Source organism: Leptodactylus fuscus, chromosome 7 (assembly GCF_031893055.1).
Source record: "Leptodactylus fuscus isolate aLepFus1 chromosome 7, aLepFus1.hap2, whole genome shotgun sequence".
In the NCBI taxonomy this organism is placed as follows: domain Eukaryota; kingdom Metazoa; phylum Chordata; class Amphibia; order Anura; family Leptodactylidae; genus Leptodactylus; species Leptodactylus fuscus.
The window spans coordinates 151398327-151417408 of record NC_134271.1 but is presented as its reverse complement, the minus strand read 5'-3'; the positions used below and the strand labels follow the sequence as shown (position 1 = coordinate 151417408).

At 45.1% G+C, this 19082-nt stretch overlaps 1 protein-coding gene across 1 annotated transcript in view; it reads right to left on the bottom strand.

The window, feature by feature from the left end:
- Positions 1-2579: 2579 nt before the first annotated feature.
- LOC142214638 (NACHT, LRR and PYD domains-containing protein 12-like) overlaps positions 2580-19082 on the bottom strand; it is an 87710-nt gene continuing 71207 nt past the window's right edge. Inside the window, exons 9-12 of the mRNA XM_075283576.1 lie at positions 14893-15063; positions 13575-13745; positions 4926-5096; positions 2580-2754 (exon numbers count right to left, since the gene is read on the bottom strand). Coding sequence (XP_075139677.1) covers positions 2580-2754; positions 4926-5096; positions 13575-13745; positions 14893-15063 — 688 coding nt within the window. The remainder of the gene's footprint in view (positions 2755-4925; positions 5097-13574; positions 13746-14892; positions 15064-19082) is intronic.

Genomic DNA, 19082 nt, shown 5'->3' with positions numbered 1-19082 from the left:
TGGAAGGCAAGGTTTCCTTTAGTGGCTCCATCTCAGCAGGATGATGATGATGATGATGATGATGATGATGATGATGATGATGATGATGATGATGATGATGATGATGATGATGATGATGATGATGATGATGATGATGATGATGATGATGATGATGATGATGATGATGATGATGATGATGATGATGATGATGATGATGATGATGATGATGATGATGATGATGATGATGATGATGATGATGATGATGATGATGATGATGATGATGATGATGATGATGATGATGATGATGATGATGATGATGATGATGATGATGATGATGATGATGATGATGATGATGATGATGATGATGATGATGATGATGATGATGATGATGATGATGATGATGATGATGATGATGATGATGATGATGATGATGATGATGATGATGATGATGATTTGTTAAATATGGAAGGGAAAGTGGTTTCTGATCTACAGCTAAAGTACTGGAGCATGTTGTTTGGACTATTAACACCTACTTTTTAAAGACTACACTCACTCCAAGGGCCAAAAGCACTCTATTTTAAAGGCTCTACTCACTCCAAGAGCCAAAAACAATGCCGGTGCAAGGTTCTACTCACTCCAAGGGCCAAAAACACTGCCGGTGCAAGGTTCTACTCACTCCAAGGGCCAAAAACACTGCCGGTGCAAGGTTCTACTCACTTTAACGGCCCAAAACAATGCTTTTTAAAGGCTCCACTCACTCCATAGGCCAAAAGCACTGTATTTTAAAGGCTCTACTCACTCCAAGGGCCAAAAACACTGCCGGTGCAAGGCTCTACTCACTCCAAGGGCCAAAAACACTGCCAGTGCAAGGTTCTACTCCAAGGGCCAAACGCACTGCATTTTAAAGGCTCTACTCACTCCAAGGGCCAAAAACACTGCCGGTGCAAGTCTCTACTCACTCCAAGGGCCAAAAACACTGCCGGTGCAAGGTTCTACTCACGCCAAGAGCCAAAAACACTGCCGGTGCAAGGCTCTACTCATTCCAAGGGCCAAAAGCACTGTATTTTAAAGGCTCTACTCATGTCAAGGACTAAAAACACTGCCGGTGCAAGGCTCTACTCACCCCCAAGGGCCAAAAGCACTGCTTTTTAAAGGCTCTACTCACGCCAAGGGCCAAAAACACTGCTGGTGCAAGGCTCTACTCACTTCAAGGGTGCAAAACACTGCTTTTTAAAGGCTCAACTCACCCAAAGGACCAACAAATCTCTGCTGGTGCAAGGCTGAACTAAGTTAAAGGGCCTAAAACTCTGCAGGTAAAAGGCTGAAGTCACCTAAAGGGCCTCAATCTCTGCTGGTAGCTCAGCTTAAGGGCCTGTAACTTACTTTGGAAGGGCTCACGTTAAGGGCCATAAAAGTGAATTTTGGAAGGTCTTACCACATCTCACACACACACATCCACAATGACAGTTCAGGGTGGGTACTGTTGGATTTCCCATTGCCTATTCCATCTGTGGTTGTCATGGGCTTGTTAATGTTTGTTGAGCTTAAATTTGGGTTTGTGTCCATCCATTTGGGGAAGAAAGAAGGTTTCTAGGTATTTTCTCACTTTGATAGAGTTTTTTTTGAGTGTGGAAAGTGTGTAGTTGTTAGGCTGTGATAGTGGGGTAATAGAGGGACTTTGGTGTGTTAGATGCCCCCAGGCATGCTTCCCCTGCTGTCCCAGTTGCATTGCAGAGGTGTTGGCATCATTTCCTGAGGTGTGATACTGGACTTGGTGACCCTCCTGAGTCGAATGGTGGGATCCCCTGAAACGATGCATTTTTCCCCATAGACTATGATGGGGTTCAATATTCGTTCGAATAGTCGAATATTGAGCGGCTATTCGAAACGAATATCGAATATTTTACTGTTCGCTCATCTCTAGTGGTAATCAATAGAGCATCTCCAAGACAGTTGTGAGCCGCAGTGTGCGAATATGTTGACAGGTTACTCAGTCATAGCGGGTAGATAAGAAGAGGCAGATGAGGCAACAGGAGGGAAGTCTTTGCAAGTACAATATACTCCAAAGCAGAGTATGGCTTTGATGGAGGTGGGAAGCTCCTCCGATAGAAATGTAAGGACTCAGCACTCACCCGTCACTCTGCGATGCACTGCCAGGAGGAGTTATCCACATGGTCGTGAGCAGCAAAGGTATCTGTGCACTCAGCACAGGTAGGGTGAGGAGTCCCCCTGACGGATGTGTAGGGTCTCTAACTCCCCTCCCCGGCAGGCAGCTGTAATGAAGTAGCAGTTGGTGCCAGGAGGCACAACAGAGGCACAGCGCTGGAATAATACAAAAGTCCAGTATAAGCTCACCCGGTTCCAATGTGGAGCAGTAGACACTGATGCACGATGTGACATTCCTCCCAGGCTGCCAGGGACAATGTAGGCCGCAGATTCAGACAAGGGCATCAGGTCAGCGGTGAAGTCCAAAACACCCCCTGCCTCAGTGAGAGCAGGGTCGGAGGTGACCACAATGCTGTAGGGAAAGGTCCTGGTGGTACACAGGTCAGTGCAGCTCCAGGAGGGGAGTAGGCCACAGCAGCAAGATGGCAGCCGCATTAGCCGGGGTAGGCTGCGCCGTCGTCCAGGTGGAGAGTCAGCTGCAGGAGGTCCGGGGGGAAGCAGAGCAGGTCCCAGCCACGACCAGACAGGCTCCACACCACCACCGGAGGCTCTTTCACATCTTGGTCAGGTTGCAAGCCTCGGTCCCCAGATCCAAGATGGAGGCCAGCTCTGGGAGCAAGGTAGGCCGCAGGAAGCCAAAAGTCACTAATAGGCCGCGGAGAGGAGAGATGGGCGCCCCAGGTGACAGACCAGGCCAGGGGGAAAGCCTCTGGGCAGCAGAGAAGTCAGATGGCAGCCTGACCCATCGATGTCCTGTAGATTCAAGCCGTGCTGTAGGAGCTCAGTGTAAGAGCATCTGCTTCTGTTGCCTGCAAGCCACGCCCCCCCGCCACGGCCAATTTTTGATGTCCTGGCGGAGGGAAGGAGGTTGTCACTCAGGATTTTAAAGTACATGGCTCCATCCATTATCCCATTGATGCAGTGAAGTAGTCATGTGCCCTTAGCAGAGAAACAGCCCCAAAACATAATGTTTCCCCCTCCATGATTGGTAGTGGGGACGGTGTTCTTTGGGTCATAGGCAGCATTTCTCTTCCTCCAAACATGGTGAGTTTAGCTGATGCCAAAGAGCTCAACTTTTGTCTCGTCTGACCACAGCACCTTCTCCCAATCACTTGCAGAATTATCCAGGTGTTCACTGACAAACTGCATATGGGCCCTCTTGAGTAGGGACCTTGTGGGCACTGCAGGATTTTAATCCATTAAGGCGTAATCTGTTACCAATGGTTTTCTTAGTGACTGTGGTCCCAGCTGCTGTGAGATCATTAGCAAGTCCCCCTCTCATGAACAGGGATACCCTACGAGGTGAGATTTTGTATGGAGCCCCAGATCGATGTCGGTTGACAGTTAGGGTGCCTTCACACGGAGTTACGCTGCGCTCATTCTGAACGTAAGAACACGTTCAGAATGAGCGCGTAAAAAGCAGCTCCTATTGATTTCTATGGGTGCTGGCATACGCGCTACCCATTGAAATCAATGGAAGGCCTTTTTGGTACTTTTCCCTTATCGGGCCAGCATCGCAGTTCAGCATCAGCATCGGGACAGAGAGGGGCGCCCACACCCTGCACTCACTTGCAGTGCAGAGAGGATGGTGGAGCCCGGCCTGGTGTGAGCGGTGTGCCACCGTGACAGATGCTGTGTGCATACACTGTATAAGCTTATACACTTGAAAAAGGGCGCTGTGCCCGAAACGCGTAGTGTGTGCCTTATACAGAAATAAAGTTTATCCATTTGACAATCAGCTGAGTGCGGTGATCCTCTTTAATCCCTGGTCCTTCCCGATAGGGTTGGGACTTGAGTTGACTTGGTGATTGTCGGTGAGCATAAGCTTGTCAGTGGCCAGGCTGCACGTCCCAGTGCCGGGAGGACACGGTAAAGCTGGACGTCACCCCCTGATGCTGCAGCTGCAGTGACACACACACAGCATCTGTCACGGTGGCACACCGCTCACACCAGGCCGGGCTCCACCACCCTCTCCGCACCGCGAGTGAGTGCAGGGTCTGGGCGCCCCTCTCTGGCATCCTGTGATCCGCTGCTCCTTTATACACAGCTCCAGTGCCAGCCAGCATCGCGCCAGCAGTCAGCAGTTCAGTGTGTCCCGATGCTGATGCTGAACTGCGATGCTGGCCCAATAAGTAAAAAGTACCAAAAAGGCCTCCCATTGATTTCAATGGGTAGCTCGTATGCCGACACCCATAGAAATCAATGGGAGCTGCTTTTTACGCGCTCATTCTGAACGTGTTTTTACGTTCAGAATGAGTGACGCGTAACTCCGTGTGAAGGCTCCCTTATTTTGTATTTCTTCCATTTTCTTATTGCACCAACAGTTGCCTTCTTCTCACCTAGCATAGTCTTACTTCTGGTTTGTAGCCCATTACAGCCTTGTGCAGGTCTATGATCTTGTCCCTGACATCCTTTGTCTTGCCATGCTGTAGAGGTTAGAGTCTGACTGATTCATGGAGTCTGTGGACAGGAGTCTTTTATACAGGTGATAATATAAGACAGGAGCGTCTAACAGGTCAATAGGAGCCTGAACTCTTAATGGTTGGTAGGGGGGCAAATACTTATTTCTATCTTCAAAATGCAAATACATTTATAATATTTATACAATGTGATTTTCTGGATTTTATTTTGGATATTCTATTAACCTACCCATAAAATATATGCTGTTCATGTCTGTCAGTGATCAAACTTACAAAATCAGCAAAGGGTCACATACTTATTTCTTTCACTGTATAACTTGTCCCCACATGTCTCCTCCTGTACACATCTCTTATACTCACCGTAATTCCTCTATCCTGCAGGCTGCAATGGACAGAGCGGCCATCAAGTCACTGAAGTGAGGACCGGACAGACGGTTACGAGACAGATCAAGTATCTTCAGGGACTGGTTATTCCTTATTACAGAGGCCAACTGGGTGCAGGAAGTGTCTGGTAGATCAATACTAGCCAAACTGTAAGAATAAGAAGATGAGATTTGAGCGATGTATCAGCAGTAGAGATGAGCGAACACTGTTCGGATCAGCCGATCCGAACAGTACGCACCCATAAAAGTGAATGGAAACACCTGTGACGCCGGCAAAGTCAGCGTCACAGGTGCTTCCATTCATTTCTATGGGTGCGTGCTGTTTGGATCGGCTGATCCGAACAGTGTTTGTTCATCTCTAATCAGCAGCTGTATCACACATGATAGGATTAGATACACAGCTCAGTATACAGTATCACACAGGATAGGATTAGATACACAGCTCAGTATACAGTATCACACAGGATAGGATTAGATACACAGCTCAGTATACAGTATCACACAGGATAGGATTAGATACACAGCTCAGTAGAGACGTCACATATGAAGGTGCAGTCAGCAGTTTATCTCATAGACATAACAATGGTGCGGAAAAGCATAAAATAGAATAACATCCCTGTATAACTTGTCCCCCACATGTCTCCTCCTGTACACATCTCTTATACTCACTGTAATTCCTCTATCCTGCAGGCTGGACTGGACAGAGCGGCCATCAAGTCACTGAGGTGAGGACCAGACAGAGGGTTATAGGACAGGCCAAGTCTCTTCAGGGACTGGTTATTCCTTACTGCAGAGGCCAACTGGGTGCACGAAGTGTCTGGTAGATTATTGTCAGCCAAACTGTAAGAATAATAAGAGGAGATGTGAGTGATGTATCAGCAGACTGTATCACACAGGACAGGATTAGATACACAGCTCAGTATAAAGTATTACACAGGATAGGATTATATACACAGCTCAGTATACAGTATCACACAGGATAGGATTAGATACACAGCTCAGTATACTGTATCACACAGGACAGGATTAGATACACAGCTCAGTATAAAGTATTACACAGGATAGGATTAGATACACAGCTCAGTATACAGTATCACACAGGATAGGATTAGATACACAGCTCAGTATACTGTATCACACAGGACAGGATTAGATACACAGCTCAGTATAAAGTATTACACAGGATAGGATTATATACACAGCTCAGTATACAGTATCACGCAGGATAGGATTAGATACACAGCTCAGTATACGGTATCACACAGGATAGGATTAGATACACAGCTCAGTATACGGTATCACACAGGATAGGATTAGATACACAGCTCAGTATACGGTATCACGCAGGATAGGATTAGATACACAGCTCAGTATACAGTATCACACAGGATAGGATTAGATACAGCTCAGTATACAGTATCACACAGGATAGGTTTAGATACACAGCTCAGTATACAGTATCACACAGGATAGGATTAGATACAGCTCAGTATACAGTATCACACAGGATAGGATTAGAAACACAGGGGGGCGGAGCCTGACCGCTGAGCAAGACGGCCCCTTGAGAGAGGAGCACCCGTCACACTGCCTGGATAACTGTACATATTGCCTTCAATGAAAGCAAACATGGTCAGGCCACAGAGGGATAAAGCTGGGGACCGACAGGAGACCCTGAAAAGCTTAGGGGATCTGGAGAAATACATCCACAAGAAAACTCTGACATCCCCTTCGCGCCTTTTCAATATTGCGCCGCCGACTACTACTCCAGCAGACTCGGACGGACCCGATGGCTCTGATGCAGAAACAACTTGCGGAGGTATGCAACTAACTGAAACCTCTGATGCTGCACCTATATCTCGTACTTACCTCAAAAAGATTTTAGCTCAGTCCCTGTCACAGGTTCGTACTCCGGTGATGAAGGAATTAGGGGACATTAAGGCGGAGATGGGACACATGGGGGCGCGCCTTGAAACAGTTGAATCTACACAGGCCGCCATTTTGACATTCTGTAGTGCTACTGAAACCTGTTGTAAACAACAACTAAATGCTCTCAATATTGCCCTGGAACGCAATGAGGACCAGGAGAACCAGGGGAGACGAAAAATCATTAGATTTAAAGGCATCCCTGAATCTATTACACACCAAGACTTGCCTGCAGAAGCGATGAACATTTTCACCATACTACTGGGGGAAGAACAGGCATCCTCCATTTCAATTGAAAGGATTCATAGGGCCCTGCGCCCTGCTCTTTCTTCAGCTGACCTGTCCAGGGATGTTATATGTGCTTTGCTTTGCTATACGGATACAGCTGTGGTGCTCAGAGCAGCCAGATCTTACAAAGATTTAACTCTGGAAGGAGACTCCATCTGACTTTTCAGGATCTGGCCTCCTCTACCCTATACAAACGGCACCTTCTCAAACCACTTACCACCTATCTACGTGACAAAAAAATCCTATTTTGCTGGCTTTTTCCATTTGGATTACAGTTTCAGCACGCAGGCAAGCGCTGTACAATACGAGTTCCAGATGATCTACCAGCTGCCTGGGCAGTGATTGATATTGAACCTATCCAGATTTCCTCTTGGCTGTCAGTTGCTGACCAACATCTGGACTTTCCAAAACTCCCTTTGCCTCACCACTGGACAAAGATAACCAGAGGAAAGTCGGCTAAAATCAAGAAACTTCCTCCGTGAAATCTTGTCCTTTTGCCATGTGGTTTGTCTAGCTTGACTGGACTGTTCAGTTTACTCAGCTTTATGTGACTTAAAATTTCTATAACTTAGTCGCTTTTCTGAGTTTGCTTCGACGTGTTTCTCTACCTCGTTATATCTAAGACTTTATACCTTCAGTGATGTTTTATATGTTTTCACTCAGATTTGTAGTTGTACCACCAGGCGGTACTGACGATCAGGAAGATCATGCAAAAGTCGTGGTCTTTGTATTCCTCCGCTACCCACTCACTAGCCAGTTCACTCCTCTGCCCACCGTATAGACTACTTATTTATATCTAAGACATGTTTACTAGAGATGAGCGAACACTGTTCGGATCAGCCGTTCCGAACAGCACGCTCCCATAGAAATGAATGCAAGCACCTGGTACGTATACTTAGCCGTCGGCCGGTCGCCGTGCCAGGTGCTTCCATTCATTTCTATGGGAGCGTGCTGTTCGGAACGGCTGATCCAAACAGTGTTTGCTCATCTCTAATGTTTACCTGTATTGACTGCTGTTGACATTGGCTCTTTTACCATTTCAGAGCACGCCCCAGTCTCTATGTCACTGACTCTGAAAGATTTACCTATTAAAGAGTGGGTTTGGAGACTTAACGAGACGCTCCTTGATGATCCTCGCCATGTAGAAGCCCTGTCCACCAAACTACAACGTTTCTTTGACGAAAACCCTGCGTCAGATACTTCCCATGCTATTACATGGGAGACACACAAGGCTTTCATACGTGGGGGCGACGGTTAATAGAGAGAGAATGCTTCGCTTAAACAAATTATTGTCTAAAATTTACGCTGTGGATTGCATCCAGAAGCGCTCTCGAGCTTTAACTATGCAATCTGAGCTGTTAGACTTACGCAACCAACTACGTGACCATCTTAATATCCGTCATGCCAAAAATTATCAGTATTCCAAATTTAGATACTATGCCCATGGCGATAGGGGAAACAAAATTATGACACAATTGATCAAAAAACAAAAGGATTTAACTTATATTAGCAAAATATCTACTGATCAAGGACAAACTGTTTCTTCTACTGAAGAAATAGCCTCTCAGTTCCAGGAGTTTTTTCAGACTTTATACAACCTAACTCCTGCCCTTGATCCAGGGGATCCGGATACGATTACTAAAATGGAAGACTTCCTCCAGAGGCTACGCTTGCCCTCATTATCGGAGGACCAAAAGACTGCGCTACTGCAACCTATTTCTCAACAAGAGGTCCAAAAAATATTGAACTCCCTGCCAATGGGCAAATCCCCAAGTCCGAATGGCCTCCCGGTGGAATATTATAAGAAATTTGATCAAGTTCTATTACCTCATTTAGCTTTATGGTGTGAAGAGATCAGACTTGGGGGTTCGCTACCGCCTCAAGCACTTATGGCAACCATCACAATCCTACCTAAAGAAGGCAAAGAACCTACTAAATGTGGTAACTACCGACCCATATCTCTATTATATGTAGACGTAAAACTGTGGGCAAAGATTTTGTCCTCCCGTCTTCAATCTCTTCTACCAGCACTGGTAAACCCAGAGCAATGCGGGTTTGTCCCAGGCAGAGAGGGCAACCATAATTCCTGTAGGGTCGTGCAAATGATTCAATATGCTTTACATAAGAAATTACCGTTGATCCTTCTCGGCACTGACGCCGAGAAGGTGTTCGATAGAATCAACTGGCTCTTTATGCGCCGAGTACTAACTAGATTTGATTTACCCCAGGAATTTATTACAGCTGTGTTCTCGTTATACTCTACCCCTAGTGCTAGAATAAGAATTAATGGCATTCTCTCCGATCCGTTCACTATTAAAAACGGAACGAGACAAGGCTGCCCATTATCCCCCACCCTCTTTATATTAAGAATGGAAACTCTTTTGCAAGCAATAAGGGATCACCCAGATATTAAAGGATTTAAGGTTGGGGAAGACACTCATTATAGTGCAGCGTTTGCAGATGATCTACTGCTTTTTGTGTCGGACCCTATCCACACCTTCCCTCATGTAATTGAATTGCTGAACAATTTTGGGAAGCTATCCAATTTCAAAATAAATTACTCAAAATCTGAGGCAATGAACATTTCCCTATCTCCTCCTGAGCTTAGAGTGATCCAACGGCAATCTCCATTCACTTGGCAACCATCTAAATTAAAATATCTAGGTGCATATATTACTAAAGACCCTAACTCCCTTTTCCAAGCTAACTATGTCACATTATTGAATTCTGTACAAAGTTACCTTTCAGCCCTCTCTACCCCATATATATCTTGGATGGGAAGAAAGAATATACTAAGGACCTACGTTCTTCCTAAATTCCTTTATCTTATGAATATGATCCCTATCTCCATTCCACGCTCCTACTTTAAGAAGGTTAGATCGTTGTTTATCTCCTTCCTTTGGGGCGATAAGCCAGTTAGACTATCATATGACTGTCTCATTCGCCCGAAGAAATTTGGAGGTTTTGGCATGCCGGATGTTTGGACTTATTATAAGGCGATTCTATTGAAGAGGTGGATACGTTTACATTCCGTGGGTTGCGGAGCTTTAGATGTCTCTCTCGAACTCAACTCTCTTGGCCCTCGTCTCAGGGCTGGCTTGTGGGGCCTTGTTCCACATACTGAAATTCCTTTCAAAATTTCGGCTGCAATGGCGAGGATGTTCGGGGAAATACATGCCTCTATCCCCCTTATTGGATATCCTCCTTTGTCCCTCCCAGGCAATATAACGCCCTTTCTTGTACGTCCGAGAGCGAAAGAGGTATCAGGGGCATGGAAATTTATGGGTATGTATAAACTCAGGGATCTCTTAGAATGGGATGAGATACCCCACCAGATAGCGGAGAAAGCCCATACCTTTCTTCAACTTTCTGACCTTCAGAATACTCATGCACTCCTTAAACGTTTTTTTCCACATCCTCCTTCCCCACAGTGGCTGGATTCATTACTTTCCCGTACAGATACCACTAAAGGCTTGATCTCCTTGCTTTATACTTAGTTAACACACCCTCATTCACCAAAACCAGCCTATATTAGTAAGTGGGAAAAAGATTTAGGTCGCACGTTCTCGGAACCAGAAATAACCCATATTCACAGCAGGTCCCATGGGTTCTCGCCCTGCATCAGGATTCAAGAGAATTCATTTAAAATCCTCACAAGATGGTATAAGGCGCCAGTTGACCTGCAAATGATGCGTTTGAGATGTGACGATACTTGCTGGAGGTGCGGGGAGAGTGGCGGTTCACTAGCCCATTTATTTTGGTACTGTAATAAGATAAAACCTTTCTGGCTACAGGTAGAATCGACGCTGTGCCAAATAACCCACTCTACTCTCATACTCACCAGAATCAGTCCTACTTTGGCTGCCTGCTAACTCATGGACACCCTCTAAGAACGACCTTGCTACTATTCTAGTACAAGCTGCCAAATTGCTTATCTCACTCCACTGGCTAGATAAGGATCCGCCTACGATATCTGAATGGCTAGGTAAAATTGACGAAATAGCCAGACTTGAAGAATTGTATAGTTGGGAGTTGAGAAAACACCAGTCATTTGTAGACTTATGGAAACCATGGCTTGATTACCGAAAACGAACCAAGCCATAAAATTGCAGTTGTACCAGCTAGTAGAGTGATTATGTTCATGAACTGCCAATGTTCACACTTACCTTCTTTTTGCTTTTATTGACCCATAATTCACACTGAACGGCTCCACACTGGAGAAAACCAACAGCTACACCTACCTGGGGCTGGAGCTCAGCCAATCAGGAAGCTTCAAAGCAGCAATAGAAACCCTGAAAGCAAAAGCCTGCAGAACCTTCTACGCCATCAGAAGACAACTGTACCACCTCAAACCACCGGTGAGGGTCTGGCTGAAGATATTTGACGCAGTCATCTCCCCGATCCTTCTCTATGGCAGTGAGGTTTGGGGCCCAGCCACCTACCCAGACCAGTCAAAGTGGAATTCCAGCCCAACAGAGAACTTCCACCTGGAGTTCTGCAAATACCTGCTCCATGTCCATCGCAACACCACCAACATGGCCTGCAGGGCAGAGCTAGGCAGACTCCCCCTATGGCTCACCATACAGAAGAGGGCGCTAGCTTTCCAGGCACACATCCAGGGGAGCAAGCCTGACTCCTACCACCACCAAGCATGGCTAAGCCGCCTGAGCAAACCAGACACTCACCAACCAAACAGCAGCCAACCACCAAACCAAAAACACCAACAGATGATAACCAAGGCCAAAATAAAGGCGACCACAGAGGCAAACAGAGAGCGGTACACTGAAGAATGGAGAAACGAAATAAATAACTCCAAGAAACTCACCGTGTACCAATCCCTACAAAGGGACTACACCATGGCCCTCTACCTGGAGAGAATACGCCACCCCAAGCACAGACAGACCCTGAGCCGGTACAGACTGAGCGCCCACAACCTAGAGATAGAGACGGGATGATACAGACAGACGTACAAGCCACGGGAGAAGAGACTGTGCCAGCACTGTGACCAGGGGGCCCTAGAAGACGAGACCCACTTCCTGCTACACTGCACCAAATACTCAGCTGTGAGGGCCGTCTACTACCAAAGACTCTCTGCCCAATCCCAGACTTCATATCTGCAGACGAGAAGAGGAAACTCTACATCCTACTGGGAGAAGAGGCCACTGTGGAGATCGCTGCCCAATACGTGTCCAGCTGTCACCAAACAAGAGGAAGATGAGACTCCACGGACTGTTATATTTATCCCAATACAGCCACCCCACCCCCACCTCCCCATATATCGGTCACCAACTAAGAGGAAGATGAGACTCCATGGTCTGTTATAACCCAAACCACCACCCCCCCATACCCACCACTCACCCACCCGAATCCAACTCCCCCCACCACCACCACCACCACCCACTTTACTAGCTTTGGCAATGCCAAATACCTATTTGGACGTGCCAATAAAGCTTTTTTTATTTGATTTGACTCAGTAACCTAGGACCATCCCTTTTCTCTACCCCCACCCCCTTTTTATTTCCCCCTCCCCTTATCCTTTTTTCCTTGTTTAGCTAATTCTCCAGCTATAACTTTGTTCATGACTCAGAGATTTTGTTTCTTTGATACTAAATTGACAGAAATGCATGCTTTACTTATGTGCTGTTCACGAGATGTTTTGTTTCTGGTATCTTGTTGAATTGCCGTTTACTATGTCCTCACTTTTCAGTAAAATGAGAATTTGAAAGAAAGATACACAGCTCAGTATACAGTATCACACATGGTGGGATTAGATACACAGCTCAGTATACAGTATCACACAGGATAGGATTAGATACACAGCTCAGTATACAGTATCACACATGGTGGGATTAGATACACAGCTCAGTATACAGTATCACACAGGATAGGATTAGATACACGGCTCAGTATACAGTATCACACATGAGAGGATTAGATACACAGCTCAGTATACAGTATCACACAGGATAGGATTAGATACAGCTCAGTATACAGTATCACACAGGATAGGATTAGATACACAGCTCAGGATACAGTATCACACAGGATAGGATTAGATAGACAGCTCAGTATACAGTATCACACATGAGAGGATTAGATACACAGCTCAGTATACAGTATCACACAGGATAGGATTAGATACACGGCTCAGTATACAGTATCACACAGGATAGGATTAGATACACAGCTCAGGATACAGTATCACACAGGATAGGATTAGATACAGCTCAGTATACAGTATCACACATGAGAGGATTAGATACACAGCTCAGTATACAGTATCACACAGGATAGGATTAGATACAGCTCAGTATACAGTATCACACAGGATAGGATTAGATACACAGCTCAGGATACAGTATCACACAGGATAGGATTAGATATGTCTCCCCCTGTACACATCTCTTATACTCACTGTAATTCCTCTATCCTGCAGTCTGGGTGGGACAGAGCGGCCATCAAGTCACTGAAGTCAGGACCGGACAGACGGTTATCAGACAGGTAAAGTATCTTCAGGGACTGGTTATTCTTTATTCCAGAGACCAACTGGGTGCAGGAAGTGTCTGGGAGATTATTACCACCCAATCTGTAAGAATAAAATAATCCTTTAATAGTCCTACATTGGGGAAATTTCAGCATGTTACAGCAGCATAGTAATACAGATACAGGATAATACAGAGTAATATATTACAGACGTAGACACACATATGCTGAGAAGAGAAGATATACTAGGAGTCCATAGCAGCTAAGGGGAAAAAAAAAAACGGAAGAGAAAGAGGAAGACCTCATGGTCATCATCATAATCATTAGTTCTCTGTGCGGAGAGATCTTCGCTTGGTCTGATGTAGATTATACAGCCTGGTCGCAGTTGGAAGGAAGGACCTGCGATAGCTCCTTCTCACACTTGGGGTGAAGCAGACGGTCACTTACAGTGCTGCCAAGTCCCATCAGGGTCTCATACATGGGGTGGGATTTGTTCTCCCGCATGGAGGTCACCACAGACAGTATCCTTCTGTCACCCACCACCTGTACTGGGTCCAAGGGGCTCCCCAGGACAGAGCTGGCCCTCCTGATCAGCCTGTCAAGTCTATTTCTGTCCCTGGTTGATATACTGCTCCCCCAGCAGGCCACACCGAAAAAGATGGCAGAAGCAGCCACAGAGTTGAAGAAGGCCCTAAGAAGTGGCCCCTGAGATGTGAGCGATGTATCAGCAGCTGTATCACACAGGATAGGATTATATACACAGCTCAGTATACAGTATCACACAGGATAGGATTATATACACAGCTCAGTATACAGTATCACACAGGATAGGATTAGATACACAGCTCAGTATACAGTATCACACAGGATAGGATTAGATACACAGCTCAGTATACAGTATCACACAGGATAGGATTAGATACACAGCTCAGTATACAGTATCACACAGGATAGGATTAGATACACAGCTCAGTATACTGTATCACACAGGATAGGATTAGATACACAGCTCAGTATACAGTATCACACAGGGTAGGATTAGATACACAGCTCAGTATACAGTATCACACAGGATAGGATTAGATGCACAGCTCAGTATACAGTATCACACAGGATAGGATTAGATACACAGCTCAGTATACAGTTTATCTCATAGACATAACAATGGTGCGGAGGAGCATAAAATAGAATAAAATCCCTGTATAACTTGTCCCCACATGTCTCCTCCTGTACACATCTCTTATACTCACCGTAATTCCTGTATCCTGCAGGCTGGACTGGACAGAGCGGCCATCAAGTCACTGAAGTGAGGACCAGACAGACGGTTATAGGACAGGTCAAGTATCTTCAGGGACTGGTTATTCCTTATTCCAGAGGCCAACTGGGTGCAGGAAGTGTCTAGTAGTTTATTATCACGCAAACTGTAAGAATAAGATGAGATGTATCAATGTACAGTATCACACGGGATAGGATTAGATACACAGCTCAGTATACAGTATCACACATGGTAGGATTAGATACACAGCTCAGTATACAGTATCACACAGGATAGGATTAGATACACAGCTCAATATACAGTATCACACAGGATAGGATTAGATACACAGCTCAGTATACAGTATCACACAGGATAGGATTAGATACACAGCTCAGTATACAGTATCACACATGGTAGGATTAGATATACAGCTCAGTATACAGTATCACACAGGATAGAATTAGATACACAGCTCAATATACAGTATCACACAGGATAGGATTAGATACACAGCTCAGTATACGGTATCACACAGGATAGGATTAGATACATAGCTCAGTATACAGTATCGCACAGGATAGGATTAGATACACAACTCAGCAGACAGTATCACATATGATAGGATTAGATACACAGCTCAGTATACAGTATCACACAGGATAGGATTAGATACACAGCTCAGTATACAGGATCACACAGGATAGGATTAGATACACGGCTCAGTATACAGTATCACACATGAGAGGATTAGATACACGGCTCAGTATACAGTATCACACAGGATAGGATTAGATACACGGCTCAGTATACAGTATCACACAGGATAGGATTAGATACACGGCTCAGTATACAGTATCACACAGGATAGGATTAGATACACGGCTCAGTATACAGTATCACACAGGATAGGATTAGATACACGGCTCAGTATACAGTATCACACAGGATAGGATTAGATACACGGCTCAGTATACAGTATCACACAGGATAGGATTAGATACACGGCTCAGTATACAGTATCACACAGGATAGGATTAGATACACAGCTCAGTATACAGGATCACACAGGATAGGATTAGATACACAGCTCAGTATACAGTATCACACAGGATAGGATTAGATACACAGCTCAGTATACAGTATCACACAGGATAGGATTAGATACACGGCTCAGTATACAGTATCACACAGGATAGGATTAGATACACGGCTCAGTATACAGTATCACACAGGATAGGATTAGATACACAGCTCAGTATACAGTATCACACAGGATAGGATTAGATACACAGCTCAGTATACAGTTTATCTCATAGACATAACAATGGTGCGGAGGAACATAAAATAGAATAAAATCCCTGTATAACTTGTCCCCACATGTCTCCTCCTGTACACATCTCTTATACTCACTGTAATTCCTCTATCCTGCAGTCTGGACTGGACAGAGCGGCCATCAAGTCACTGAAGTGAGGACCGGACAGAGGGTTACCAGACAGGACAAGTCTCTTCAGGGACTGGTTATTTCTTATTACAGAGGCCAAATGGGTGCAGGAAGTGTCTGGTAGATCATTACCAGCCAAACTGTAAGAATAAGAAGATGAGATATGAGCGATGTATCAGCAGCTGTATCACACAGGATAGGATTAGATACAGCAGTTCAGAACTGATGTCACAAATGAAGTTGCGGTCAGCAGTTTATCTTAGACACAGGGGGGAACTTACTCTCTCTGCTGCCTGTGGCATACTATAGAAAGGTGACCCCCCCTCCAAAAAAAAAAAAAATATGAAAACCAACTCTGCTATCTTTTGTTGTGTGACTGGCAGATCAAAAAATCCCCTTATTTGACCTCACACAAGATTAAAAAAACAACTCCCTTTTTCTGACTCACTACATGGTATATGAACCCCTTCTTATGTACCACCACAGTTTATGACCCTCTTTTTGGTCCCCACACAGTTTAAGATGCATTTTGTGGCACATACACAATTTAAGATCGCTCTTTTTTTTTTTTTTTTTTTTTTTTTTTAAGCCCCCCACCACCACCACCACACACACACTATATGATCCCACAGTATATGTTAGGTTACTACCTATTGTATTGTGATACTAGTTAGTGGGCAATAGCTTTTAACCCAAGCAGGTGATCTGGGAGTTCCCTCCTCTGTGTAGCCCCACACTCCTCAGGCCACATAACCCATTTATTCAAGCATCACCATACTATGCAGCCCCAGTGATGGTATATAGAGGACCACCCCAGTATGATCTGGCTGGTTGGCTATGTGGGGTATGTGGACAACAAAACCCCTCTTAGAAAACTGCTCAATCTGTTGAGCCCCTAAACCCAAACCTAACCATGGAAATTCAGAAAACCCAAAGACGGCCAATTTGTTATCCTATGATAAAAGACCCTAAGGGTGAGATAGTTATGCCCAAAATCACTAACCCTGAGTTAGATCTAAATTCTATTACAAACAGGCCAATATCTATACTACAAAAGAAGGTTGATTTCCATGGTGGGGGAGAGGAAGATAATTCTGGGGAGGAGAAGTCAGGAAAAAAGTAACTGGATACCGCCTTTGGACATAGTTCTTCTCCTGTATGGGGTTGACCAGATTCATACTGCCCCCCCCCCCCGGAGATATGTGTGGAAGCATCAGTATATCTGTCTTGCTCGTTAGCAGAAAACTCAAAAGTCTAAGGGCTAGTTCACACGTGCGAGCCGCGTCTCTCTCTTGTCAAAACCCGCCCACCGCGACCATCGCTGTCGCGCCTTAACCCTCTGCTGTCGGCTCAAATGAATGAGCCGACAAGGAGGGAGCTGCCGGGGGCGGAAGCCGCGCGGCTGAACCTGCGCGGCTTCCGCCTGAAGAAAGGACATGTCCTTTCTTTTCTCCGCTAGCAGCAGCTCGCCGCTAGCGGAGAACAGAAGCCCGGCGGTCTCCATAGACCACCATTATAAGGGGAGGTTTTGGACGCGAAATCCGCTGTCAAAAACCTCCCCTTATACTCACGTGTGAACTAGCCCTAAGCCTGCAGTTCTGCCTTACTAAGGTTATTTTTGTATGTCATTCAGGTGCTAGACTTCAGGCCATACAGGAGCTCACACCCCCTAATGGTGTGGCATAACTTAGGACATTCTTAAGCCTTGTGTCCTGCTGCAGACAGTGGATCAGTAATGCACCCCTATTAGTGCAACCTCTTTATGACTGCATTACTAAACTAGTAAAAGGAAAATGTTTGTTTTGGTACCGTGTTAGCCAGTGGTTATAAAATATAAAAAACAAAAAAACTTTGCAAGTCTTCAGTAGGTGATACCTTTTTTTAATGGCTAACTCATAATGATGACAGAATATGACGTTTCGAAGCTTCCTCTGAGCTTCTTCTTCAGATATAACTAAAAAACACTCTGTAGAGGCTGCATATTTATGTACAACAGGACACATAGGGATAGGATTACAGGAGGGAGGGGGGGAAGAGGCTTATTACTATATACTTATAACAACAAACAATCAATTGCCAGATCCCTGGTTCTTATCTTAATGGCTGTCTTAATGATCTGTATAAAAAGACATAAACCCAAGTGAGATGTTCATCCCATTGTCCAACGTCTGGAATAGGGTCATGGCCTTGTACTCATAAATCAGTCGCTGTTTCCTTGATTTAAAGTTCCCTTTTAAGATCAAGATTTTCATGTCATTGATGATGTTGTGATCTTCCTGGCAGAAGTGTTTTGGCACGGGAAGATCAGTTCTCTGTTGTTTGATTGTATGGCGATGTGAATTAATTCTCATTCTGAGTTTCTGACCAGTCTCTCCAACATACAGATTTTCAGTGGAACATTTGGTGCAAATGATCAAATACACTACATTAGGTGTGTTACAGGTGAACGTACCTGGGATTTGATATTCCCTGTTAGAGTTTGGTATCTCTATCCTGTCCGTGGTCAGTATGTGAGGGCAGGTTTTGCACCTCTTCTCTCCACATGGGAATGTTCCTGTGTTAGTTGGAGGTGACAGTGAGCTGCTGACAACCATATTCCTGAGGTTTGGTGGCTGTCTGTAGGGGGGTCAGAAAATATGGATTTTAGACGGTTGTCTTTTTGCAGTAGTGGATGTAATTTGCGTTATATAACCCCCACCTGGAGACGCTGAGAGGAATCACACGCAAATTACATCCACTAC